At 37.5% G+C, this 10,137-nt stretch overlaps 1 protein-coding gene across 1 annotated transcript; it reads right to left on the bottom strand.

The window, feature by feature from the left end:
- Positions 1–2,177: 2,177 nt before the first annotated feature.
- Positions 2,178–9,093, bottom strand: MSTN (myostatin). Its single transcript, XM_069861765.1, has 3 exons — positions 8,533–9,093; positions 6,001–6,374; positions 2,178–3,852 (listed from the first exon to the last, which is right to left on the bottom strand). The coding sequence occupies exons 1-3, from the start codon at positions 8,903–8,905 to the stop codon at positions 3,472–3,474; spliced, it is 1,128 nt and encodes a 375-aa protein (XP_069717866.1). The 5' UTR covers positions 8,906–9,093; the 3' UTR covers positions 2,178–3,471.
- Positions 9,094–10,137: the final 1,044 nt, after the last annotated feature.

The raw sequence follows: 10,137 nt of genomic DNA, 5'->3' as shown, positions 1-10,137 counted from the left end.
AAGGGGCTGGAGAACAGGTCTTATGAGGAGCGGCTGAGAGAGCTGGGGTTGTTTAGCCTGGAGAAGAGGAGGCTGAGGGGAGACCTCATTGCTCTCTGCAACTACCTGAAAGGAGCTTGTGGAGAGGAGGATGCTGGCCTCTTCTCCCAAGTGACAGGGGACAGGACAAGAGGGAATGGCCTCAAGCTCTGCCAGGGGAGGTTTAGGCTGGACATTAGGAAAATATTTTTCACAGAAAGGGTCATTGGGCACTGGAACAGGCTGCCCAGGGAGGTGGTGGAGTCACCTTCCCTGGAGGTGTTTAAGGGATGGGTGGACGAGGCGCTGAGGGGCATGGTTTAGTGTTTGATAGGAATGGTTGGACTCGATGATCCAGTGGGTCTCTTCCAACCTGGACAGGCCAACACTCTCCTGGGTGGAAAACTGGTTGGATGGCCGGGCCCAGAGTGTGGTGGTAAATGTCGTTAACTCCAGCTGGAGGCTAGTTACAAGTGAGTCTATGAATCTATGATTCCATGATTCTGTGATTCAATGATTTAAGTAACACACAAATCACTCATGGATGCTTCTGAAGATCTCTAGAACCTGAGTCTTGGAAATAGAAGGATGTAACAATAAGAATTGAATGTCATTAACATCTCAAATTGGTTGCCAATAAACACAGTAATTATGAATCTATCAGCAGCTTAAGTCAACAAGACCAAAGCCCAGTGTGATTTCCTCAAGTAGCCATGCGTATGTGAAGCCAATACTAAAAACAGAACCAGGACTGCCCTACAATAATTGCAATTTTGGCAAAATATGAAGGACACAAGCAGCATGAAATTTCCATGGAATATTATTTATCTGGATGTCATGACAGAATGCTGGTTGGAGAGGTGTTTATGGGAATTCATGTTATTTCTTTTCTTGGTTTTGGTTTATTTTTATTTTCATTCATGCCAGCAAAAATAACTTGTTCTTTGCATTTGTGCAGGATACAGTTATTATTAGGCAGACAATCCTGTCACTTACATGGTGTTAACTGAATTTGCATTAGCTTTAATTTAGCTATCAGGAGTAGAAATATAATGCAGGTGGTGTAACAGAACTTTGAAGCAGACTGGGAATATATTTTGTTTGCTGTCAACTCCAAAATCCATGCTGCATCTCTGTGGCTGTTCCTATATGAACTGATGCAATTAAAGCTAGTGAAGGTCTAACTACACAGTACACTATGGATGTTCATCTGAAGACTCTGAAGGTTTTAAGAGGCTTTTGGTATGCTTGTGCAGAGAGATACTATTGATAGCCCCTGTCATGCTTATACAATCTGGTGCCTGAATGTCACGAGGTAAAAGTCAAAGGGCAAAACATTGGTCTCTCTTAAAGCCAGTGTGAGTTTGGCTGTTAATGTCAACAAACCTAGGATTTCTCCTTTAATTCTGCACCCCTGGTTTCTGGGGAGGAGAGAATTGTATTGTACTTTTACTTCTTGCGGTTTCACTGAGACTCTGTATTCTAAGTTTTTTAAGTATCTTTTATTTACTCTGATTGTGGTTTGTGGGAAAGTTGAAAGTTGTATGAAAACTAAATTGAAAGTGTATGTAAGGGCCCCAGAGACCTGCCCTGATGACCTCCATCAGGAGAAGCTGAACATCTGCCTGATGCTTGGACATGGCTTTAGCAGAACTCCTAATCAGTCAAAAGAAATTGTAGAAGATCTTTTTGCTTCTAAGTTTCAAACCTTATGGCCCAAACTCTAAATTTTAATGTTCTCATGTTAAACTTAAAAAAAAAGTAGAAAACTCAGTGCAAAATATTTAACCACCTATGCACCTATATGAAGTGGTAGGGAAAGAAAGTAAATATTTCTTTGCAGTTTTAGAGTGGTTTCACACCAAGGAAAATTCAAAACGGAATGCTGGAATTGAACAAAAATGTGTATCATACTAACGTGAAGATGTTTTAACAGTGATTGTGTTGTTTTAACAAACATCTATTTTATCAGCTATGTTTCACATGTTAAAATAAATGAATTTTATAGTAAATAGATTTTTTAAAATTTCAATTACAATTCATTTTATCACAAGGAAAATGTACAGAATGTGTGAAAATGTGTTCTGTACTTACTTTAATAAAAATAATACTTTGCTGCAAAATTTTAAATAGAATAAAATGCATTTAATAGCAATCTTTTGTGGTATCCATCGTTATTTCTGAACATAACATTCAAAGTATGGAAATTCAGTTGTGGATCAAAATGGCCATAAAAACAATAACCCAAAGAACCTTATAAACATGTCAACGCACATCATTTATCACAGATGGTTCATACCAATGTAAAAAATGTAAAAAAGTAGTAGAATTCTCAACATACACTTTGTTGCATTGTTCTTACATATTATTTGTGTTAAAATCCAGGAATTAATTTTATGAAGAGAATATTGGGTTTGTTTATTAAACTAAAGTACAGGTTAAAGTAATTCTTTTCCTGTGATAAACATATACCAACAGTGATTAAAAAATAAACATTTATTTACAAAATATTGATGCATACATATTACACAAATCAGTTATATCAAAGTCATTTTTAAACAATATATGTAGCAACCAAGTATTTGCATTGATATATCATAGTGCAAACTGTAATGTTGCAAAGGCAGATTATAATGTGGGATTACCATTTTAATGTTATCCTTTTCTGCTGCCTTCTGTTTTACTGTGTCTAGAAAACTATTCCCCTTCATTTAAAAAAATATCTATTTCTGGCGAATGTTGTATAGTGTACCTGAGGATAGACCAAATTTATTATTATTCTAAATTCTTTCACTTAGATAACTATCTCTCTATTTACTTAGCCTGCTTACGTAGCACCATTGTCATTGATTACTAACATACTAATGAGAAAAGGGAATGGAAACACACTAAATACATTATGCCATCCCTAATTTCAGGATTTGTCCATTTATGTGGAATTTCATCTGATACATTTCACAATTCTGTATTATGTATTCAAGTGTTTAAGGATGATTCTGGTGGTATTGTGTAGTGGTTACCAGTATATATTTTCCTGTAAATATGATATTAAGTGAAGCTGTGAAGAAATGGACTTAAAAGCCTGCTCCTTCTGTCCTCAGATGAGAAGGAGCTTGCTTTTGATTACCAACATGTACTGAAACCTGCAAATAGATTTGCATCTGAATGACTGAATATTGGTTCCCTCAAATGTAAGAAATTCATGCATTAAATCCAGTGATTTTGATTGCAGCTTTTCCTTTTCACTGGCTCAAAGCCAGCCACTAGGTAACTGTATTGTCCGTGTTCTGTAGCTGGCGCTGCATTCAATTGGTGCGATGCCTATCATACAGCATATAGAATGTCGGCAATGCCTAGTGTACGTAACCTTACAGTTTCAAAGACTGATGGGGGGTTATATCTTTAATTTTGGTAGCTTTCACAATTTATGAAGTGGTGGATCTCACGAGGATCTCATGAGCACCCGCAGCGATCTACAACCATGGCTGGTATCTTGCCATATATTATTTGTTCTTTCCCGTTGAAATACAGCATGTTTATGGGTGACATCTTTGTTGGCGTGCAGCAAGGGCCAGCCGAACCTCTGGGGTTTGCTTGGTGTACGAGGTGAGTGTGTGGATATTTTTGTAAAAATACAAATTCACATTCTCCAGAGCAGTAATTGGCTTTGTATCTTTTAGGTGCAATAATCCAATCCCATCCAAAAGCTTCAAAATCCACTGTCAGTGGATAGCGACAACATCGGGATTCTGTTGAGTGCTCATCACAGTCAAGGCCAAAATCTCTGCGGGACCGTTTCGGTGTGTCAGTAACTCTCACCTCTAGAAATGGGTTCTGTGGGGAGAGGAGGAGTAATCAGAAGCAGTACTACATTCAGTAAAACAATGCAAAAATACAGTATTTCAGACATAGGTGTATTGTGTCAGGTCAATATCCTCAAAAAGTATTTGCAAACTTTCTGAAGTTACACCCATCACAGAACTTGGTCCTCCTCCAAATCCCCCCCAAAATCACCCTCATCTCAGTGCTAGCATCAGTTCTGTTAACTGCTAAAGGAATGTTTCTGAAATTTTGAGGACAGTGGATTTTCATTTTTGCTGTGGGTTTGATTTGTTTTTTAAAACCCCTTAATAAGAGCTACTTTTTTTCAATAGAAGAACTCCAAAAAACTTTTAGATGGCAGGACGAACTATTGTTGGTCTCCTTTTCATGAGTCCTCCTGAAAGTCCCTCCATTAAAATCATATTCTTTCCAGGCTTTCTGGATATCAAGGAAGGCTTCTTGTCCAGACCAAGAAGGACAAAATTTGCTCTGTAATTGCCTGACTGCAATAGCAGTAGGAATGAGAGTTTCACCTGCTGGGACAGATTGCTTGTACTTCACAGCTTTCCCCTGTGCCAAGGGGCTGATTTTGCCAAACTGAATTTGGAGGGGCAGGTAAATATTTTGACTCCTGAAAGAGTCCCGTGGCCTGGAATGTACTTTTGGCAGGCCTCTGAGCTACTTGCCTCCTCCCGAAGATGTATTTCCACAGTCACCAACTGAGAATACAAAGAATTTGCAACCTTTACAATCATGAGTTTGAAAAAAATTCCCAAAGTTTTCTGCCTTCTACACACTGATTTCGGCCCTGTGTGTCAGTTTGGCACTGATTGCACTGTCCCATGAAGGAAGACTGCTCCTTAGGAGTAAATAACAGTCCTGCTAACTTTGTAATACCAGCTTCCAAGACATCTGCCTTCAAGGGTACAGGTTGTCCAGTTGCTGGAGATGCTCCTCCCGAAGTTAAATTATAAGGGAGAGGCATGGAGAGAGAAGTATCTTGATACCAGGAGCCAGAGCAAAGGGAAATTTCTTCTCCTGTTATTATTACAGACGATGATAACCACGGGCTATCCACATGTGCAAAACCACAGTGCTGCGTATTTGAATGAGTGGAGGTGGTAAGGACATTCCTTATCATGATATCCAGCTGGCATGTTTCAGATATGGAAGATCCACATCTACACTGTATCTGCAATCACAGCATTTTTTGTTTTAACTGCGTAAAATTGCTATGAAGTGAAACGTTACATAGATACATAAATACAGTTAGACTCACTGACATTAAAAGCTTTTTCCAATCTAAATGATTCTATGATTCTATAAGAAACAGATTGATCTACTGCAAAAAGTGAAAGTAAAATAATATTCTTTATGCTTCATTGTAAAGGAAGGATTTCTTGGTTGTGAATGTTTCAGCTGTGATAGGTCCAGGAATTCTTACAGGTTGATTAGTGATTTGCAGAAACAAACAATAAGGAAAATACTGTAGTTTAACTGGTACAATTTAGGTTTAATTCATTCATCTATGCTTACAAAATGTAACCAGACAGTTATTTTATGCTTTCTCATAATTATGAAACATTTATTGTATCAAGCAGAGTTTCTGTATTCAAACATTTCTAATAGGTGGAATGATGCACTCTTTCTGCACACAGTTTAACATTACAAAGATCTCACCTTCATAAACACAGATAATTCTTGCTGTTTTAAAGAGAAAGTATAGGCATACAAAAAAGGGAGAAACTGCCTTGCTTTCTTAGCAATATCAGACACAACTTTCCTATCAATGAAAAAATCTAACAACTATTCTTCTAGCTCTGTGTAAAATAACTACTTTACTAAGCAGTATTTGTTCTCAACTTTGAAAACATTATTTGATGGCATCATCCATCAGTAATTACACAATATTTTCTAGTTAATGCCTCTCGGCATCCCTCTGAAGTACCACCATTTGTCTAAGTTTTTCATTGAGGGAAACAGGCACAGGAATACTATTGATTTTGACATGATCAAAGAACAAAGAAAGAATGAATTAGCTATACAGAACTTGTATCTTCCATTTCCCAAACAATGCTTCCATTTATCCTTAAAACACAACTTAAATGCTTTCCAATAAAATGCAAGATATTTCAATAGAATTTTTCTAAATAAACTTACCAATCCATCTTCACCAGGTCCTGGAAAAGTTACAGCAAGATCTTGTCCATTCTCATCAAAAGCTTTTATTTCGATGCCTAAATTGGATTCAGGCTGTTTGAGCCAATTCTGCAACACTGTCTTCACATCAATACTCTGCCAAATACCAGTGCCTGGGTTCATGTCAAGTTTCAAAGATCGAATTCCAGTGTATCTTGTACCGTCTTTCATAGGTTTAATAAGTCTCAGGATCTGCACAAATACTGTTGTAGGTTTTTGGACTTGCCTCAAGTATATCCACAATTGTGCCTTTACTACTTTGTTATATTGTATTTTAGAGCTAAACTTAAAGAAGCAACATTTTGGTTTCCCCTCCATTTGTACAAGAAAATCAGCTATAAATGAATGGAAAGAACAAATTACCAAACAGGGAATAAAAAGAAGTATGCATATATAAACCTGATTTATTTTTCCAGACCATGTAGGAAGTTTTACAATATGTTATAAACAGTAACAAAGTGAATTTAACTTATTTCACTTTCTGTGATTTACCTTCTGCAGCAAATGTAATGGATGTCAACAAAATCATTATGCTGTCACTTAAAAGTAGTATCATGTGACAAGGAACTAACGTTTGTTTCATAAACCATCCAAACTCTAGTTTCTAAATAACTCTAGTTGGTGCCTTGTGCTCTGTAGGCTAAGCAGAGCAGATGTGTGCTCAGGCTGAAACTCGGAAATGATGGGCAATCACCAGAAATACAAACTGTGGAGGACCTTCATGGTCCTCAGCATATTCAGGGCTCTGACCAGCAGTACCGGCACTGTGGGCTGACCTGTACAGCTGTACAGCCTATTTTCCAAACAACTATTACCTGGGAAGAGGGCACAGCCTGTTCCCTTTCTCAGTGACTACAACCAGCTCTCTTCTGCTAGTCGTCTCATGAAGACCTTCATAAAGCATGCAGAATAGGAACTTTGCATAATTTGCCCTGACATGTATGTGGCAATGTAGCTATTTATAATTTATTGCATAGCCTTAGTGTGCTATACGTTGTACAGAGACAGCGGTGGGCAAACTAAAAGAACACTTCATTTTTTTTTCTCAATGGAAAAAAAAAATCTAAAGAGTAGTAATCTAAGGGTTATTTTGTTTTCTTTTCATTTCAATGATATTATAGGAAAGTCACATGCAGTGCCATGTTCCTCCTTCCTGTAGCCTACAGTGCAGCTGTCATACCTAGTCATGGCACTATCTTTCCATGCCAGGATAAAAATGGGTAATACTAATCTTAAGTAGCTTTGACATTCATAAATCTCACCACTTAAGGTGCCTGTCTCTGTAGTGCATTTAAAATAGTTTAAGGGCTTTTTATAAAAAGTAGGAAATTAAGTCAGATCAATGAAGTACAGTGACTTTTCTTCAGTCACTGTAATTATGTAATAGTTTAATTAGAAATGGCTGTGAAGCCTTATACACAATAGCTGGAATAAAACTACTGCCAGAGCTTAACTTTGTGATAAGGCTGCAGTAATATACAGCCACTAAGCACACATCTTATTAATGAATAAGTTTAAAAAATTACAGATAAACTTGCTTTTTCAACAATGTGTACATTTTTAGCTGGCTAGAGCAGCTAAAAATATTATTCTAAAAATATTATTCTAGTATGTGTATTGTAATGATATCTGTAACTGCTGACATACCTTATATGTCCTGTCATCTTTTTCCTTTTTAACATCATATTCGTGTTATTTAAAAAAGCAGCTGCCACAGCCAAATACTTTAGCTGATGAAGAACATAGGATACTACAGTATTATCTGTGCAAAAGATACTTGATAGGAGTCATAGCAGATGTTTAGCACTCAAAAGATAACTCAGGATCTACTCATTCAGTAAATGCCTTCATTCTTCCTTGGCACGACTACTGGAGCTGATTGCTATAGCATGGACATTTTAACATTTAAATTTGTTACACACATATTTGCTTTAATTACATGGTTTTGACTCAGATGTGGGTGGTGCTAGTTTGTGGGATCAGCAAAGAATCAAGAATTTAACTCTGTACTTGGACTTGCTATAACATGTGGCAGTTAGGTAGGTCTAGTGCTCTAAGCTGTACTTCTGCTGATTTCCATTGCTTCTAAAAATACTACCCAGTGAAACCTCCCTCAGAAAAATATAGTTATCTTGTTATCTGCCCCTGTACTTTATATTTGTGATAGGAAAAACCATGAGTACTGCAGATAACAAAGTCAACTGAACTGCAGATCTCCCTTTGCTTTCTAAGGCAATGGGCAAATCCCAAGGACTAGGACTACAGGGCATATACAGTACAAGGAGCCAAAAACCAAACAGTAAAACAAAGGATCACAACACGGTCATCTGAAACTGGCTCAAATTCTTTAGAAATAACACTCTCCTCCCTCCCTCTAGCAGACTTCAGCCAGCAGCCTGTTGGGAGAGCCTGAAGAAGAGTTGCGTAGCTCTACAGCAGGGAGACAACTCTCTCGGAGGAGCGGTGGGAGGTGAAAGCAGCAGGGTTACTTACACTCTGTAGGCATTGTGATAATCGTTTCAGTGGTGGCATGATAGTCATCATCTTCCAAAGAGCCATCGCTACTGTCATCCCTCTGGACGTCATACTGATCAATGAGTTCTTGTAGTGGAGGAGCTTTGGGTAAAAGTTGTTTAATAACATCCCTGCTAATGTTAGGAGCTTGTTCCAGGCGCAGTTTGCTGAGGATTTGAATTTTTATGGCTTCTATTCTGGAAGATTTTGTATTCTGCCTCCATGTACAAGCATTGCACAGTCCATCTTTTTCAGCGTTCTCTGTGGGCTGACTACTGTCATCAAGAACCACCGGATCAACTGAAATCAGCACGAACAGGTAAATATAAACATAGATTGTTAGCTTTTGCATGATCTCACATTCAGCGCAGCTTTTTTCCCCCTTTATTTTTCCTCCCTCCCCCCTTTCCCTTTTCCTTTTAGTACTAAACAGATCCGTGAAAGCAAATGCAATCTGAGAGACAGCTTGCTACGCCGGTTTACCTTATATATTCCAAGGGGGCTTTTTATACTCCAACTTTGATTAGGCTCATGTCGTCAAACCCAACGATTGGTTGCTGTCCGAACAATGAATCTGGCTGTCAGAGGGTAAAGCCCTGTTGATCACAAGTCACTATTCAGCATTTAGTTACAGCCAAGGGTGAACTGATTTATCTGGGTGCTTCATAGAGGATATGTCTTCGCATGCTGAAAGGATATATTTCCCAGTATTGTAGGCAGCAGTACTGAAAGACAGCACTGTCATTATTAAATATATACCAACTGGGTACTGGTACTATGAATCAAGAGAGAGACCTCTCTCTAAACTTGCTTTAGGCTTCTACCAGTTTTTTGACTTGAATGTTTGCACTGTTTAAAAGAAACTCCCAAGAGATCACTGGTAGCAGGCAGGAAAAAATATACTTTAAAAATGCATTGCTAACAGTACTAATTTGTATTGTTCAACAATGAAAATATATTCAGCAGTTCATATTTCAGAAAACCTTAATGAGCTTCCCTGCTTTTAGCTAGTACTCGCTAAAGCAGTAATGAAGATTTCATGCATTTATGACTATATAAATGCATACCTTATTTGTTTGTCCCTTTAATATATATCAAAATTCACAGGACAAATCCTTTAGTGACTTAACAGTTAATTATGAAAAATTAGATTGTCCCCTCTACATGCTGCCACCAGGTCAGCAGAATTCTGGGCATTAAATTAAATATCAGCAGATTTTTAGTGGAAAAGGCATTTTTAAGGAACACCTTTAGCTACTCACTCTAATATTATACAGGAATACTCTAGCTTGTTTTTTCCAAGCAATAAAAGTCTTAAAACATTTAAACCTCTACTGTAAGTATACCTTCTTTTTCCTTGTAATCTTTCATTTCTGTTCAAAATGTCTGCATTTTGCCAAATTAAACAGTACCTTTCTGTGCTTTCTAGTGAAATATTTGTTTTTTGCATCCTGCTTGTATTTTTAGTATTGCAGTTTTAATATGCTTTGTGCATGAGAGACACATCTAGATATAATTTTGTATGTACAGGTTATAGCTTATAAAATCTTACAGTAACATAGTTCACATTTGATGTGCTGTGAG

Source organism: Phaenicophaeus curvirostris, chromosome 7 (assembly GCF_032191515.1).
Source record: "Phaenicophaeus curvirostris isolate KB17595 chromosome 7, BPBGC_Pcur_1.0, whole genome shotgun sequence".
NCBI classification, from domain to species: Eukaryota; Metazoa; Chordata; class Aves; order Cuculiformes; family Cuculidae; genus Phaenicophaeus; species Phaenicophaeus curvirostris.
The sequence above is the reverse complement of the archived record's forward strand: the minus strand, read 5'-3'. Positions and strand labels throughout refer to the sequence as shown.

What these genes read in the sequence shown, in the direction of transcription:
- MSTN (XM_069861765.1), bottom strand. Translation starts at nt 8,905, where the DNA reads ATGCAAAAGCTAACAATCTATGTTTATATTTACCTGTTCGTGCTGATT. An exon ending in TATCACAATGCCTACAGAGT is followed by an intron (nt 6,375 to 8,532) that starts GTAAGTAACCCT and finishes ATTCATTTATAG; the next exon opens with CTGATTTTCTTGTACAAATG. An exon ending in GACCTGGTGAAGATGGATTG is followed by an intron (nt 3,853 to 6,000) that starts GTAAGTTTATTT and finishes CTCTCCCCACAG; the next exon opens with AACCCATTTCTAGAGGTGAG.